General features: G+C 47.3%; 1 protein-coding gene across 5 annotated transcripts; it reads right to left on the reverse strand.

Moving 5' to 3' along the window:
• Nucleotides 1-72: 72 nt before the first annotated feature.
• NDUFAF1 (NADH:ubiquinone oxidoreductase complex assembly factor 1) lies at nt 73-17,214 on the reverse strand. 5 transcript variants are annotated; one of them, XM_030559514.1, is made up of 7 exons: nt 17,064-17,214; nt 16,454-16,534; nt 16,156-16,247; nt 12,807-13,440; nt 3,587-3,772; nt 3,068-3,142; nt 73-1,259 (listed from the first exon to the last, which is right to left on the reverse strand). In XM_030559514.1, the coding sequence occupies exons 4-7, from the start codon at nt 13,311-13,313 to the stop codon at nt 1,119-1,121; spliced, it is 909 nt and encodes a 302-aa protein (XP_030415374.1). In that variant the 5' UTR covers nt 13,314-13,440; nt 16,156-16,247; nt 16,454-16,534; nt 17,064-17,214; the 3' UTR covers nt 73-1,118. The 5 variants fall into 5 exon arrangements, with proteins under 5 accessions (XP_030415374.1, XP_030415375.1, XP_030415376.1 ...); XM_030559515.1 differs by having other exon boundaries at nt 16,454-16,541; XM_030559516.1 differs by lacking the exon at nt 16,454-16,534.
• Between the last annotated feature and the right edge of the window lie 858 nt (nt 17,215-18,072).

Here is an 18,072-nt window from a genome sequence, read left to right on the forward strand (position 1 = left end):
GTCCTAAAACAACTCTATGCATTTTGAAAACCTGAAATGTGGCAGCTGACACCTCAAAGCTTCCCCCCCCCCCCAGGTTCTCTCCATTCATTACACGGTTCATGTTTTGAAGATTTGCTTTGTAACCATGACAGTTAGGTTTCCATCTAAAAAATCAAAATCTGAGATTGGACTCCTGTCCACCCTCATGTCTACTCCTCTGTGGGCCCTGGGGAAGTTGGTCCACAATTTGTGGAACAGTCCTAACATCTGTTAGTCCCCTGGCTGTGAAAAGAACTATGGTTTTCTCTGCAATAGTATTAACGGTTTCTTGTGGCTTCCACCAGCCTGTTGCAGAACTCCACTGTGAAAACAGACCATGTGAGATTATTGCCCTGTTGTTGGGGAGATAGTTTCTAAGAGACTCAGGGTCCAGTAGTGCAAAGTTACGTTAGAGACTTTAGAATTAGAATAACCTTCCCTGTTTAATACTCTCAACAACTGGCAGGGACTATAAGCAGGTACACCTTCTGAACTGTTGTAACTCTAGACTTTAAGTTGAGCACTTTTTGAACACTATTTTGATATTTGGAACACGTTAGAAGTGTACCTGCTTATAGTCCCTGCCAGTTGAGAGTATTAAACAGGGAAGGTTATTCTAATTCTAAAGGTGAGATAAAATACAAACCAGGAAATCTTATAGCATTACAAGCCCCTATTATCTTATGAATTGTGCCTTGTCAGTTTTGGGATAAAAACTGCATCTAACAAATAGGCATGTGCCTGGACAATAGATCCAGACAGCAGCTTCTAACGTAACTTTGCACTACTGGACCCTGATTCTCTTTGAAACTATCTCCCCAGCAACAGAGCAATAATCTCACATGGTCTGTTTTCAAAGTGGAGTTCTGCAACAGGCTGGTGGAAGCCACAAGAAACCGTTAATACTATATGTTCTTAAGCTGCAAGTCTGCTCAGTTTATTATGGAGTCCATCCCACTCACTTCATGCAGTTACTCTAATATTTACATAAACTCCCTCTCCCACCATGCATGAAGAAACTCAGGTTTAACATGGTGTTGTATAAATATTTAATAAAATGAGCTACTGAAGTATGTTCCACAGGACTGCAGGTCCACCTAGACCTTGGGATTTCTTTCATATTTTTCATAGGCGAATTCTTCTGTGTGAGCTCTGTCATTCAGCAATCCAATAAAGTCTATCTCCAGCTGGAAAGGGCCATCTGCTTTGTCTCCCAATGTGAATCCAACAGTACTAATCTGATAAAAGAAATTGGTTATTCATTTGGATACTGTTTCAAGTAATGGTGAGATTAAAGGTAGTAAAACCTAGGAAACTTTTCCGTGTTCTCCATACAGTGCATTGACCACACAGGCATAGTCATGTTACAACAGGAATCTATCCAAATGTGCAACACTGCGACAGCAAAATTAACTCCTGAAACTCTTTGGATTAATACTACAGAAAGTGATTAAAAGTGATATTATGTGCCCTTGTGTATTTTCTAAACAATTAAGTCTTTGAATGATGTTGAGCTGTATGGAAAAAGGAGTGTCTTATTGAGCCTGGAAAAGCCCTGGAATTTTTAACCTGGAAAATTCTTCAATACTGCAAATTTCTGTTTCTGCCTTTAAGTATACTGCTAAAAATGCAGACTTATTTTATCCATGGCAAACTTCCCATGTGACATAATGACTTTCCATGTAATTTAGGATTTCAGACTTAAGTAGACTACTAAAGATTTTCACAAAGAAAACTGGTGAAAGGATGGAGGCCATTGGGGGGAGTCGGGGGTGTGTAAGGAGGGAATGTCAGGTATTACATACAAAAATTCCCATACCCAATCAGACCAAGGAAAGTACATGAAATTTTATAGTAGCCAATTATAGCTTACATTATTCTGATAGTTTCTTCCTGGCCCACAAACAGTGGGTGGCTAATGCCCTGAAATGTGAGGCTTCTTACAACATTTTAGGTTTTATTTTTAATCTTCACTAACGTAACTTTGGATGTTCTCATTAACTATACAAAAGGTATACTCCTTTTTTAAACCTTAAGCTTGTAATCTCAATTATATATCTTGTGGTAATGAGTCTGATGGGGTAATGTTGTGTATTCTATTAGGTTTGCATTTAAGCTTTAATTTCATTGAATTCCCCTTGTTCTTGTATCTGATTTACCTACTCTATCAATTGCTATTTTGTATAATCTTTACTATGTCTCTTCTACAGTTCCAGTTTCTCCATTCTTACTACTGAAGTGGTTTCATGCTGTTAATCACTTTCATCACTCCTCTCTGAACCCCCTACTATATATTTTTAACTGGGTACTTAAATTGAACCCAGTATTCCAGGTGAATACATAGCTTGATTTATGTAATGAGTACTACATAAAATGACTTTTCTTCTCTTAACTTTGTTTTGTTTGCTGTTGACAGAAACTGCACGTTGACCAGTCCTCAGTTATGACCTGTATTCTCCTGAGTTAGTTAACATAGAATCCAGTAAGATGCACAAATAGCCCATTGCTTCCAATGTTTTTTACCTTGCATTTGCCAACAGTGAATTTCATATGCAACAGTGTTACCCATTCATCTAATTTTTGGTTTCTTCTGCCTTGACTATCCTAAAGAATTGTTAGCTACAAATGATCACCTCACTTCTCACCCTTTTGATGTTGCTAATACATATTTAATTTCTTCTAGTAGATCCCACTTTCTTGCCATAATTGACCATTTAAATCTACTTTTCTTTGACAGTTTTTTGTCTAAGTGTGGGACTTCGCCTCCTCTCATCAGTAGTTTCTTTCGGGACTCTCTGAAAACCTCAAATTGTCAACTGGTTCTCAGTAACTACATCTCTTCAAATTTGTTTTGATAAGAGATTTTAATTAAATTTGGAAAATTAAGAGGAAAGGTGAGAAACCAAATATAATGTGTGGAGAAAAATACTGCAATTTCAAATTAAGGTAACTCTAGATACCTTGAAGAGTTTTAAATGGTCTTCCCTTATACAGTTACTATCATTTAATGAGAATTTCAGTAGCGGAAGGTGCAGAAACAACTTACCTTATCTAACCAGAGTGGGTGCTGATCATCCTGGATCCTCCCCCGACTTGAGAGAAAGAACTTGGAGAATGGAATCTGACCATAAGAAATATGGACTTTAGTTTTACATGTACACATACAATACTAGGAGAAGTACTTTCCCCATAAAGCTTAATAACCCATTTTATGCTCTGTCTGGCTCTTTCAATAGTACCAATCCTATACATCGAATTAATACGCAGAAGATGGACCAGATCAAACTTATTCTTTGTTTCCCTCTGAAGTCCACTCCAGCCCTATATAATTCTGTGGTGACTGTTGCTGGTTGCTCTTTGGAACTCCGTGATCTGACCATGGGACTAGACAAAATTATATAAGCTAGCTGTTTTCTCAATAGAAACAGAGAATAGCTGTTTGGGGAACTTCTGTCAGTATTGATAAGCCAAAGAACTAAGTATGCATAAATGCAGCAATCTTTAAAGCAATACAGTACTGAAGAGAATTCATCTTCCTCAGTCCCCAGGAACTATTCAAATTTACCTTAATTTCCTGCCAGTATGGACCCCCTCGGGTGAACATGAAGTAATTGTACAGGTCATCCTTTTGATGGGAGAAGTATGGGTTTGTATAGATGTTTATCATCCAGGGTCGACCATCACCACGAATGCGTAAATACAGACTATTAAAGTTTGACCAATCATAATACTTCTTAGTTTCAAATGCTCCCTAGAAGGTATAAACAAAGCATGTTACTGCAGCTCAGTATTTCAATGAGAAGTACTACTACGAAGATCACAGGTAACTACTACTTTGATCAGGTTTCCCTTTCTGGACACTCCTTATCCAAACTATTTATTGTGACCTACTGGAAACTAGAGGATAAGGAAAGCAAGAGTGAGTAGCTTTCACTACACTATCAGTCACACAAAATTTCAGTAATGTGTTAGAGGTCTCAAATAGGATTGCATGCTCTAAAACAGGGGTCCTCAACGGCGGGGCATCTATGTGCCCGCCTACTGGCCGCCGGACAAGCAGCTGCCAAAATGCCGCCGAGAAGTGACAACACCAGGAAGCGTTGCTGCCAAAATGCCGCCAAGAAGCGTCGTCAAGAAGCACCGCTGCCAAAATGCCACTGATTTTCAGTGGCGACATCTCTTGATGCCGCTTCTTGGTGGCATTTCAGTGGCTGCTTGTCTGGTTACCATGTTCCTCTGCAGCTAATCATCCGGTGCCCACCACACAAAAAAGTTGGGGACCACTGCTCTAGAAGCTCATACTTGCTGTTTCTTCAATCACAACAACAAATGAGACTTCATTCCCAGCATCAGATTACCCTCTCAAAAGGTAGAAGACCTACCATCTGTTTTTACTTCCACACATAAAATGCAATGCCATAGCACATCAGACCAATGCTCCATCTAGCTCAGCATGCTTCAGAGGAAGGTGCAAGAAACCTCACAGATGGCAGATGTGGGACAATCTGCCCCCTATGAAAGTCACATTCTTATCCCTAATAAAAATTGGCTTAAGCCCTGAAACTAGCTTTTATATAACTACCATCCTTTCCAAAATGTGTTAATGCCAACAAGCTTGTTATCCATATAAATGTCCAATTCCTCAATCTTGCACACCTTCCCTATCTCATCGCCTTTATTTTATAAGATAGGGCCTTGATCTTGCAACTGGTTCCACACAGGCAGACCCAAGCACCTACAGGAAGCCCCACTGAGACTAATGAGGCTCTGGGGAAACAGAGCCTCCCTCTGCTGAACAGTTGCACACTCAGGGCTTACAACAGTACCAAAGAAACATGTTAAATTTCCCTCAGTTTTGAGGTATACTCCATGGTTACTTAGGAGCAATTTTCTTCCTGCTTACTAGTTTTTCAGGTAACATGGACAACATATTAACTCTAGCCTGAAGGCTGGGGCTGTTCTTTTTATGCTTGTGCCAATGCTGTGGTATGCATCTTCCTTAGTTTAAAAATGATACCTTGCCCTTATGCCTCATTAATTACCCTCAAACTGCTTTGGAAAGGAGGGTAACTCTTACAACTGAGGAGCTGAGGGGTTAAACAACAAGCCCAACTTCAGACAGCAGATAAGTGGCAGATGCGGGAATATATCCATGTCTGAAAATCTTGTGTTCTGTTCTTTGGACTTTGCTGTCTCCCTTTGAATGAGTTCTTAAGTGTTCACCCGTACACTTAATTTGGTCCATTTTTACCTATTCTAGTTCTTATATTGCTTCTGTCATCATGGCATTTGACTGACCTGTACATATTTTCTATCCCCCAGGGCCCTAGTCCTAAGAAAGTGATTTAACTGTGTACCCTCTTTATTCTGCTTTACAAAAGCAGTGTTATTTATACATTTGACTCTAAACTTTACTTTCTGACTGGGTGTTCGTCCACCTTTTTTTGTAAATGTAAAATAGGAAGGGCAATAGTTCCTCACTGAGCGTAGGAAAAGACAACAGTAAACCATATCAACTTCACACCTTTTTTGGTTTTTGTTCAATTTAGAACTAGGTTCAGTCTCTTGGCAGAAAAAGATTTGTCCCTTGCATATTCTGACACACTACAGAACCCAAGTGCAGATCTTTAAAGAGGCATATTCCAATATAGATTGTTTCGCTCCTGACTCCACTAAAATAGGAAGTTCTCTGATCTAAAATTGAGTTTGGATGCATATCCTGAGAGTTAAGGCCTAGACAATTTGGCTGTATATGTATACACACACTAACTCCAGATTAGACACTAAACCAGTCATTTAAAACAAACCAATTCTGGATACAGAACTTGTGGCAGGATATCTTTGGTTTGTGAAGAGACCATACACAAGGTTGTCTCTTACTCAGTTATCAAGGTGTAGTAGGAAACCCACTTTATACTGAAACAAATGACTTTTTTTTTTTCCTTTCCTGAAAACGAAGATCTAGCCCTGAGCTAAGGTTTCATTGAGTCCACTCACAGACCAGGGCAGCGATTACATCACTGACTGGATTGATGCAGCAATGTCTCATTCCCTCAGATGCTCTGATACATTTGCAACAAGTAAAAGACCACTTTATTCTGGCTGGTATGACAAGCAATTGTACAGCTGTAAAACAGGGCAACAGATTTTCCTGTGAAAGTCTCAGGAGCTTCTGAGTTTAGGGAAAAGGCTGCCTTTGTTTTGGCCAGATTGACACATTAAGTGGTTATAAATTTAAATTCAAGAAACCTTATTAGTTAACACCAATAGAAAGCAATAGTATGAGTTTTGCATTTTTTATTCAATGGACAGACTGTGAAATGTGTGAACTAATAAAAGTTCTTCTTCGAGTGATTGCTCATATCCATTCCAGTTAGGTGTACGCGCCGCGCGTGCACATTCGTTGGAAAACTTTTACCCTAGCAACTCAGTGGGCCGGCAGGTCGCCCCCTAGAGTGGCGCCACCATGGCGCTCCATATATACTCCTGCCGGCCCACCCGCTCCTCAGTTCCTTCTTACCGCCCGTGTCGGTCGTTGGAACAGTGGAGCGCGGCTTAGCTGACCTCCACTTCCCTAGCTACTCGTTTTCTCGTATTTAATTATGCAGTTATAACACTTTTATATATATATTTGTATGGTTATACGTGTTTTCTTTGCTAACATGGTTAGTTTAGTTAGCGGGGTTCAGGAAGTAGCCCCTTCCATGAGCCCAGTGCCGGAGCCATGCATGGCTCACCGGGTTTTAAAAAGGGGCCCGGCTTGCCAGAAGCCGCGGCCGAAGAGAGATCTACATGACTCCTGTTTGCAGTGCCTCAGGGAATCACACTTGACAGATAAGTGCCCCATTTGCAAGGCTTTTAAGCCGAGAACAAAAAGGTGCGGGACTTTCACTTGCCCCTCCACCTTGGGCGCGGAGCGATGTTCAAGCGGCGGGCAGAAGCGCCTCCTCGGCACCGGACCCCGCCGGTACCACCAAGGCTTTCGGCACCGACCGTCGCCGGCACCGATGTCGACTCGGCACCGCTCCCTTCTTCCGAGGTCGAGAGAGTCTACGATTCCTGCTGGTGCCTGGCGGCTCCCCGGCACGCGCCGTGGTTGAGCCCCCTGCTCCCGCTACTTCCGTGCCACCTGCATCGCAGCCAGAGAGCTCGCCTCAGTTGCGTTATCCGGCACCGTCACCTGCAGAGGCACCGATGACTTCGGCTCCGTCGATTCCAGTCCCCCAGGACCAGGGAATCCGCTGCCTGGCAGCTCCCCGGCTCGCGCCGTGGTAGAGCTTACTGCTCCTGCTGCTTCTGTGCCAGCTGCACCACAGCTAGACAGCTCGTCTAAGATGGCTCGCCCGGCACCGACGACGTCGGCACCGTCGATCCCGGTCCCACGAGGGCCGTAGAATCCGGTGCCTGACGGCTCCCCGGCACGCGCCGTGGTTGAGCGTATTGCTCCTGCTGCTTCCGTGCCAGCGGCACCGCAGCCAGAGAGCTCGTCTACTCGGATCGCCCGGCGCTGACACCTGCTACGACACCGATGACGTCGTCACCGTCGATCCCGGTCCCATAAGGGCCGTAGGATCCGGTGCCTGACGGCTCCCCGGCACGCGCCGTGGTTGAGCGTATTGCTCCTGCTGCTTCCGTGCCAGCGGCACCGCAGCCAGAGAGCTCGTCTAGTCGGATCGCCCGGCGCCGACACCTGCTACGGCACCGATGACGTCGTCACCGTCGATCCCGGTCCCACAAGGGCCGTAGAATCCGGTGCCTGGCGGCTCCCCGGCACGCGCCGTGGTTGAGCGTATTGCTCCTGCTGCTTCCGTGCCAGCGGCACCGCAGCCAGAGGGCTCGTCTACGTCGGATCGCCCGGCACCGACACCTGCTGCGGCACCGATGGCGTCGGCACCGTCGATCCCGGTCCCACACGGGCCGTAGAATCCGGTGCCTGACGGCTCCCCGGCACGCGCCGTGGTTGAGCGTATTGCTCCTGCTGCTTCCGTGCCAGCGGCACCGCAGCCAGAGGGCTCGTCTACGTCGGATCGCCCGGCACCGACACCTGCTGCGGCACCGATGACGTCGGCACCGTCGATCCCGGTCCCGCAAGGGCCGTAGTATCCGGTGCCTGACGGCTCCCCGGCACGCGCCGTGGTCGAGCTAATGCTCCGGCTGCTTCCGTGCCAACGGCACCGCGGTCAGAGAGCTAGTCTAAGTCGGATCGCCCGGCACCGACACCTGCTGCGGCACCGATGACGTCGGCACCGTCGATCCCGGTCCCGCAAGGGCCGTAGAATCCGGTGCCTGACGGCTCCCAGACACGCGCCGTGGTTGAGCTCCTGTTCCGGCTGCTTCTATCGGCACCGTCGATTCCAGTCCCACAAGGGCTATCGAATCCGGTGCCCGACGGCTCCCCGGCACGCGCCGTGGTTGAGCGTATTACTCCCGCTGCTTCAGTGCTGACGGCACCGCAGCCAGACAGCTTATCTAACTCGGTTCGCCCGGCACCGGCACCTACCGAAGCTCTGACGACCTCGGTACCGTGGATCCCGGCCCCACGAGGGCCGTCGAATCCGGTGCCTGACAGCTCCCCAGTACGCACTGTGGTTGAGCCTGCTGTTCCCTGCACGCCGGAGATGTTACCAACGGCGAGGGCTCTCAGTGCCATGACAGAGTCAGTGCTGCCTGACCCGGGCACCGCCGGTACGGGTAATACAGTCTCTTCAAGGGACTGTCCCCTGTCAGTACAGCAGAGCGGCACCGTCCATGATCACGGTCCCGCAGACACTCCAAGTCCTGTCGGCACGCCGGACACCACTGGCAGTCCCGGTACTGTTTTCCTCGGTACTGGTCACACTCGCTGCACCGGTCGGTATCCCGTTCGCCGACCCGCTATCGGCACCGTTCCGACATCTGGCACCGGGGCAGGTACCTTGGCTCCTGTAGCTCTTCTCCGAGCCTCGAGATCTCGGTCGACCTCCCGACACCGTTCTGGTTGCGGGTCTGGATCTCGTTCCAGGTACCGATACGCCTCCCGATGCCGGTCCCCGGTGCCGAGTTCGGCAAGGTCCGAGTGAGTCAGAGACTCGGCCCGTGCCTTCTTTTAGTACCTCCATGGCCATCCGGACACGCATCCGTGTCATCCCATATGCGCAGATTTTATGCTCAAGACCACGATCCTGATATCATGGCCAGCGGGCGCCAGCCCCGAAGCAGAAAGAGCCTTGGCGAATGCAAGGTGTACTCTGCAGGGGCCCTGCGCCTCTGGGTAGCAAAGCAACAAGCCTTGCTTAGCTGCGATAATTATAGCACCTGGGTGGAGGAGTTTCTCCCTCGAACCTCCCACCTAGAGTTCGCTGCCGTCTTGGAGGACGGGGGAAAGAATTTACCCTTTGTTGGTAAAGGCATCTTCGCGGCAGAGACAGCCCCAGACTGCGAAGCCTGCTGGACAATAGGGTCCTAATGCGTCTCAGCGTGTATACGCTTGCGACCAAACGCAGGCCTTTATGGCCCCAGCCGCCATACTCTGTGCCTAGCCAGAGGCAGAACTCTGGAAAACGGCAAGGCCAAGGTGGTCGCAGACAAACGTCAGGCCCCCTAAAAAGCCAAAGTCGAGGTCCCTCGCAATTACCACTGGGACCAAAGACGGACCTTCCAAGGTTCGCCGGAGGGCGGTGTACCAGTCGCAGGGCGGGATCCTGATCCCGCTTTCTCCTGGCATGGCCCCAGTTACTTTTAGATCGCTGGGTCCTGCGCACGATGGAGCATAGGTACCACCTTTAAATTGCTCCAGCCCTGTCCCCCTTCAGCGGACGAAAGGGGCTAGGGGTTTTACTCCCGTTATGCCCTAGTTCCCCACTCGAACACAGGTCTCAGACCTCCCTGGTCCTGCATGGACTCAACCGGTTTGGGATAAGGTTGAAGTTCTGCATGGTATCCCTGGGAACCATTATTCCATCCTTGCCTCCTGGGGGCTACTATGCCGCCCTGGATAGGAAGGACGCGTTCTTTCGCAATGCCATCTTCCCTCCGCACGGGAGATGCCTCCGCTTTATAGCCAGTGGTGAATACTCCCGGTTTACGGCCATAGTCGCCGCCTACCGTAGCTATGTCGGATATGCGTTTTTCCGTTTTGGGACGATTCGCTTATCCGAGGAGACTCTGACGCACAACCCACTCAGCCGTGGGCATCGTCACGGTCTTATTCACAGATCAAGGCCTGATGATTACTATAGAGCAATCCACTCTGGTTCCCACGCAGAGGTTGGGCTTCCTAGGGGCTATCTTGGTCTCCTACCTAGCCGGAGCCTGCTTATCGCAACTGCGGTTTTAGGCGATGGCATCAATCATCTGAGGTCTGAAGGCTTTCCCAACGACCTCAGCTCGTTCTTGTCTCAGTCTCCTGGGTCCATGGTTGCCCGCAAGTTTGTAACCAAACTCCCTCCTTGGTGTGGACAGGATGCGGTTTCATCCGCCCCAGCCCTCACTGCCCCTGACGGCGGACGCATCATCTCTCTGCTCGAGTGCTCATGGTCACCTCCGAGCTTAAGGCCTTCGGTCTTCTAGGGAGCTGGCATTCCTCATTAATGCCCCAAAAATCAGAGTAGTCCGCCTGGCATGCCAGGGGTTCCAGCGGCAGCTGCGAGGCCGTTGTATCTCGGTGTTTACAGCCAACACAATGGCCAGGTGCTTCATAAGCATTCAGGGGGGACATAGTCCTCCCCCCTTTTTTGTCAGGAGGCCATCCATTTCCGGGTCTTTTGCATGGCCGCTCGATGGAGCTGGCGACGTCCTTTCTCCCAGGCGTTCGGAACGTCTTATCTCTTTGACTCAGCAGGTCTTTCCTGTCTTACGAGTCATCACTCTGCCCCATGTGAGGCGTCCCGCTTTCCGGAAGTGGAAATGGTTCCTCACACAGACCTGTTCGCTCACCGCGAGTGCAGGAAATGCCAGGTGTTCTGCTCCTTCCAAGGTCTCTCCTCGGAATCGATCTTGGACGCATTCCTGATACCGTGGAACGGCCAACTGCATTATGCCTTCCCGCTGTTCCCACTGGTTCGTTACGTCCTGCTCAAATTCCGCAGGGGCGGAGCGTGCGTCATCATGATCACTCCAGAGTGGTCCAGGCAGCACTGACATACCACGTTGCTCGGCCTGTCAGCCCAGACCTCATCACTCAGGGCAATGACAGGCTTCGTCACTCGGACCTGCAGCCTCTTCGCCTCACGGTGGCTCCTGCGTACCTGAGTGGGGTGACAGGCAGCCTTCCACCTGGTCAACGTACTGAGCCAGGTGGAAGCGTTTCCTTTACAGCTGCAGTACGCTCGATCTTGCTCCTGCTGAGGTCTCGATCCCCTCTATTTGGCCTGCCTCTGGCCTTCAGCGGCAGGATCTGGCGGTATCATCGCTGAGGATACTCTCAGCAGCCGTCCCTACCTTCCAGCAGGCTAAGATGGACGTTCAGTGTCCCACGCTCTATGGGTTCGAGGTCCCTCAAGGGCTTGGAGCGCTTGCACCCTCGGGTGCGCCGCCCAGCCCCGCCCTGGGGCCTCAACCTAGTCTTGGCCAGACGGGTCTCTGAGATCGGAGCTCTTACGAAGGTTCCACAAAGACAAGGTGCAGTTGTGACCGCACCCGGCTTTCCTCCCTAAGGTGTTTTGGCCTTTCATGTTACCCACAGCTCAACGCAATGGGCATAACCGTTGCACTCCTTGGGCATCTGTGGAGTGCTCGCATTATATTGTGCTGACAGAATCATTGCCTAAGGCGCCCCAGCTCTGCCCCGGTAGCGGGCCAAAGGGAGGGCTTGCTTGTTTTCCTCTCAGAGGATCTCATCTTGGGTGATGGCGGACATCCCCACTTGTTATGATTTGGCTCATAGTTCCCCAAGCCACATCACCGTGCATTCTACCAGGGCTCAGGCTTCATCTGCCGCCTTGCTGACTCGTGTTTCTACCCACGAGACCTGTCGCGAAGCTCCATTGGTCCTCGGTCCTTACCTTTGCTTCGCAGTATGCCCTGGTTCAGCAGTCAAGAGAGGCTGTAGCCTCTGGCTCGGCAGTTTTATTCTGCCACATTTCACTCCGACCCCACCGCCTTTGTAAGGCTTGGGATTCACCTAACTGGAATGGATATGAGCAATCACTCGAAGAAGAAAAGACGGTTACTCACCTTTGTAACTGTTGTTCTTCGAGATGTGTTGCTCATATCCATTCCGCACCCGCCCTCCTTCCCCACTGTCGGAGTAGCCGGCAAGAAGGAACTGAGGAGCGGGTGGGCCGGCAGGAGTATATATGGAGCGCCATGGTGGCGCCACTCTAGGGGGCGACCTGCCGGCCCACTGAGTTGCTAGGGTAAAAGTTTTCCGACGAATGTGCACGCGCGGCGCGTACACCTAACTGGAATGGATATGAGCAACACATCTCGAAGAACAACAGTTACAAAGGTGAGTAACCGTCTTTTCATCTGTAAGCTCCCTGCACCATGCCAAGTAAATACATCAGTTATTCATATTCAGAAGAATAAACACCCAAGGGGTAGAGTTTTCTCCAGTTGTGCGTGGAGTGAAGTTAATTTTGTGCAATAAGATTGAGATGCATAGTATGTAACTTCAGCCCATTTCTATTTTCTTGCATCCAGAAGAATTTAATTTAAATGAGGAAAAAACAAACATGACACAAAAAGGTATTCTTCTAGAGAGAGAATCGCCACCCACGTCTCTACTGCTGCAGTCCTGACTGCAGAGAAATGCTGACTGATTCAATACTGAATGTTAATAACTCAAGTCACTAAGTTATACTCACCTTTGGCGGTTTGGATCTCATTGCACAATATCCACTGTATCCTGTCTCCCCATCTCGAGGTGCTTCAGTATTGAGGGTCCCATACAGCAGAGCAGTCTGATTATTCTTACCCAGTTTTAGGTAGGCTTCACTTTTCCCTCCGATCTCGGCATCAGAAGAAACCACCCACTCATCTAAATCTTTCTGGCTGCGAAACTCCCAGACCACTCTAGTCTGTGCCAACAAGTACTCATCTAAACGATAGCCCTCAGGCCCTTTCCAGTGATCCACCAACTCCTTTTTTAGGAGGCCAAAATGTTTCTTAATTCCATCCACTCCCTTCTCAAAGCTGAAATTCATCTTCCAAGGTGGAGTGTTATCAGGGGCTGTCCCTGGTCTCCTATAGCTACTGTACAATTTTGAGATGCAATCAGTGAGGAGAGGTCCAAGCAAAGGATGCAAGGCATTTTGCCTATGGCACCTACTAGAAAGAAAGACACCGTCCAGCAGTTTAAAAGATAGAGCCATAATGATAAACAAGGTTGAAGAATAATCAGAATTCCCTGAGGAAGATAACTATCAGGTTTGAAACAAATTCTTCAAAAAAATAAATAAATAGATATATCCTATTTTGGTTAATGTTGCTTGCCTCCACCTGTAATGAGAAGAAACAATTAGAGAAGCTACACTTGAGGCATTCTTGCAACTTTAATTTAAAAGGGTCACCAACTTGAAATCCAGTCAATTTAAAAAATAAATGAGTTAAAAGTACTTTCAGGTACTACACCTGCTGAGTCCTCCTGTGAATTTACAGTGACATTTTCCTAATTTGTAAACACTTTTTGTCTGCCCTTGTTGTGTGAAAGACACCCACAAACAGGAGAAACTGACTGACTTAAACAAAGTACTGTCAAATGCATAAAGGAAATCAACTGAAAAATGTTTTCTGAGTCTCTTTCCATTACAGTAAATTCAGGTGCTACTTGTAAGAACAATAGATACAACTTTTACAAAGAGATATATAATTTTAAAAGTTGATGGTGTACCTTTAAAGCAGCGGTTCTCAAACTTTTGTACTGGTGACCCCTTTCACACAGCAAGCTTCTGAGTGCAACCCCCCGCTCTTATAAATTAAAAACACGTTTTTATATTTAACACCATTATAAATGCTGGAGGCGAAGCGGGAATTGGGGTGGAGGCTGACAGCTCACGACCCCCTATGTAATAACCTCATGACCCCCTGATGGGTCCCAACTCCCAGTCTGAGAACCCCTGCTTTAAAGCATTGTGTGAAGAGAATTTTGTGAACAATTTTGACCCAAACCAGTTATGGAATCATTGCATAGTTAACAGTGTTTTTAGGACAACTAAGTACAGATTGCATGAAACCTAGTAATTTAGAAGGAATTTCCTCCTCGCTTTTTGGGGGGGGGGGGCTTCTGCATCTTATTATCCAGCTCAATGACTATTAATTTTCCAATTCATTACTGTATTTATTTTAGAGTTCATATCAAAGGCATTCCACTAGAAACTCACAGACTGAAAGATGCTCAAGTCTGATAACCTAACCACAGAATTTCTTATATAATATTTTTTAAAGTTGCAAAGTTTCTGTAACTAGATGGAACTTAGTACGCAGGGAATACTCTAAGCAAAAGAGAAAACTGAAGAAAGCAAAAAATAAAAAAGTCACGTTATTCAAAAAATACCCATTTCATCTCTTTGTATAAATAGCTCCTAAATACCCTACCATAACTGTTAGAGGACTCCTGAATTCTAATTAACAAATCTGAACACAATTTCAAGATAACTACATGTCTGGGAACAATCACTACATATGTGCCCCATAACCTGACAGGAAGTGAAAGGAGAATTGCAGATATGTAACTCCATAGAAATATTCACAGCCTAGCTATTAACATGAAGACTGGGACTCAGACTCTAAGTTCCGTGGTACCCAGATACCACAGTGTGTTGAATTCTGTCACAGGACAGGAGAAGGTCACTTGACAAAGGTAGACTTTATAATGCAATAGCTCAGCCCCTGCTTTATATTCCTTATTTAGGCACTAGTTAAAAGACAGTGCTGAAGGAACTCTCATCTAAAGAAGACATGGAACAAAGGTTACGAAAGACCAGATTCAGTCCAACATCTCTTGTGATCTTTGTCTGACAATATCATCCAGTGTTGGCCATTTCAGTAACTGAAGCAATCTGGCATTTAATGTGGGGGAAAAAACAGGACCTCCATACAGGACAGCAATGGTCCATCTCATCTTCTATCTCAGCAGTTCTCAAAGTGTGGGTTGTGACTCCATTTTAATGGCATTGCCAGAGCTGGCTTAGACTTGCTGGGGCCTGGGGCCAGAGGCCCCTCTCGGGGCTGAAGCCCTTGGGCTTCAGCTTTGGTCTCCCCACCTGGGGCAGTGGAACCTGGGCTTTGGCTTCAGCCCATCTCTCCCACTCAGGGTGGTGGTGCTCAGGCTTCAGTTCCCCGCTCCAGGGGTCATGTAATAATTTTAGTTGTCAGAAGGGGGTTGCGGCGCAATGAAGTTTGAAAAGCCCTGTTCTGTCTTGTCTCCAACAGTACCAAATGCCAGACATGGAAAAACTGAAAAGCCCTGAATTCAGCTGCACAATATTCTTCCCTGGGGGGAAAGTGACGGAGTCAGTAAGAGGCATAGCCCTGGTCTATACAGAATTTTACATTAGTATAGCTACATCTTTTAGGGTGTGAAAATCCACATCCCTGAGAAATGTAGCTATACCCACCTAACCCGCTGTGTAGAAAGCACTAGGTTGAAGGAATAATTCTTCTGTTGACCTAGGCTATATCTACACTACCACTTATATTGGCATAACTTATGCCACTCATGTTTTGTCAGACCTCTGAGCAATGTAAGTTACACTGACATAAGCACTGGTGTGGATAGCACTATGTTGGCAAGAGAGCTTCTCCTACTGATATAGCTACTGCTTCTCATTGGGGGTGGAGTAATTATGTTGATAGGAGAGCTCTTTCCCACCAGCATAGAGCAGCTACACAAGAGATCTTACAGCTGTGCTGCTGTAAGTTCTCTAGTGTAGACATGGCCCTAGCTATTGCCTCTTGGGGAGGTGGATTTGGAGCATCTCTCCCATTGGCATAGGCAGTGTCTACACTGAGGCACTACAGCAGCGCAGCTGTAGCATTTTAAGTGAGCTCAGTCCATAGGGAAAAGCACAGCAGCTTAACCATAATGCCATATGGACTGCTATGGTCCTTTCATCTTGCATTGTTATTACCTTTCAGACGCAAATATGCAGAAAGTCTAAGCCGTCATACCGTACCTTCCCTCATTCTGCCTGTCATTAAGCATCGCTCACTTACCTTGCATGCCTAACAGATCACATTTAGGCAAGCACCATAGAAATGTCAGGAAGAGTTAAATTGGCTGGAGGACTTAAGATGGCAGATTGCATCTGAAAAAGAAATCCCCAAAGATGCTTTTAAAGCCTCCCCCTCTCACCCCCCCCAAAAAGTATGACAATCTTCCCTTTAGGAGAAGAAAGGGTGTTCTCTGTAGTCTTTTTAAACTGCTACTCTCCCCACACACACTTTTCCCTCTATTTCACATCTCTAATGTTCATGGCCACATGTACTGGCTATTACAATTTCAGACATTTACCTTTTGAGGGGTCAACCCTTCCAGGCACGATTACAGCCATAGGCGTGCATACAGGGTGTGCCAGGCATGCCCAGGCACACCCTAATGTCTCAAAAAAAGAAAGTAGATTTGCATTTTAATTTAATCACATAATATGCTCTTTTAGTTTTAAAGTATGGATTGTTGTATTATGCAGTAATAATAATAATAAATATAAATAAAAATAACGTCCTTTATGACTGAGTATTCAATAAATGTTCGCCTTTACAAATACAATTCCCTGGGTGCACACCCTAGTGAAATGTGCGGCGCCCGCCTATGATTGCAGCGGCCCTAGACGCTACTCTAGGGCTAGCTCGGCAGCATCGTGTCACGACACGAGGACTGTCCCAAGGCGCCCAGCTGCAGCAGCAAGACACATCTGCGAGGGTGAGCGCCCGGCCGGCCTCCCCAGACCAGCTCATTGGGGAACACCAGGCTGGAGGTGCTGGTCGCTGCTGAGGCGAGACGGGCCGATGCCAGAGTCAGGAACTTCCTCCCCACAGACCAGTCCCCCTCCCCGGGAGTGGCCTGGCCACCCGCTGCTCCCGAGGGAGCCCGCCATAGGACAGCCACGCTCCCCCCGCCTCACCTGACAGCAGGGACTGCACACTTCCCCCTCACTGCAGGCCGCTCGGACTCTGACGACCAGGTCCGCCGCATTCAGCCCCCGGTAGGGGAACCCTGGCCGCGTCGCAAAGGTTCCGCAAACCCTGAGGCGTTGCAAGGCTGTGTAGGTCTAGCTTCATGTGGGAGCGAGGCACTTAGAATCTCAGTGCTCACAGTTATGCCCACCGCATTCCCCGCTCAGCCTTCATGTTGTCTGCTGCTGGGTTCCCGTGTGTGTCCCCCTCCAGGATACAGATCCCTCTGCCAGGAGGCAGCATCACCTACTGGTTGGAGCAAGGGCTTGGGATCAGGATTCCTGGTTTTTAGTCCCAACTGTATCACTATCTCCATGTGTGATAAACATTGAGCAAGTCACCTGTGTGCGTCAGGTTTCCATACGTCACAAAGAGGTTGTTAAGGTTAAATCACTAATGCTTGTAAAGTGTTTTGAGATCCTCAGCTGAATTTTTTTTAATGAAATTTGTAAGTGCAAAGTATTTAATGTTTACATGTAGTTTTACTGGAACATTAAAAGAGTTTTTTTCTGTATGCAATGAACAGCTTTAAGGATTTTTTTCATTATAAGAACTGTTAACTAGTTAGGGGTGTGATACTTAGTACAGTACAGGCTAATTTATACTACTGTTCATTGAAAGTATCCAGAGTAACGACGATACTCTGTGGTGTTAGGGAAGGTCAGAGTTAAGGCTGTTTAGAGTACCTTAACTATATAATTGATACATCTCAACATTTGTTGTTTGGGGTTTTAAACATTACCTTAATGTTCATGGCTTTCCAATAGCAATGGTATTTTAATATATACTGATTTACAATCTTAACTATCATTTATTGAATATTTTTGTCTTGACTACAAAAGTAATGATTATTAATTACAACCGTTAGTCCTTATCTAAAGCTATGTACAGCTAAGAAAATGTCTCGACAACTACAGAGACAATGAGCTCCATACAAGTGGATCTTGTGCCTGCGCA

This window comes from Gopherus evgoodei, chromosome 4 (genome assembly GCF_007399415.2).
Source record: "Gopherus evgoodei ecotype Sinaloan lineage chromosome 4, rGopEvg1_v1.p, whole genome shotgun sequence".
In the NCBI taxonomy this organism is placed as follows: Eukaryota; Metazoa; Chordata; order Testudines; family Testudinidae; genus Gopherus; species Gopherus evgoodei.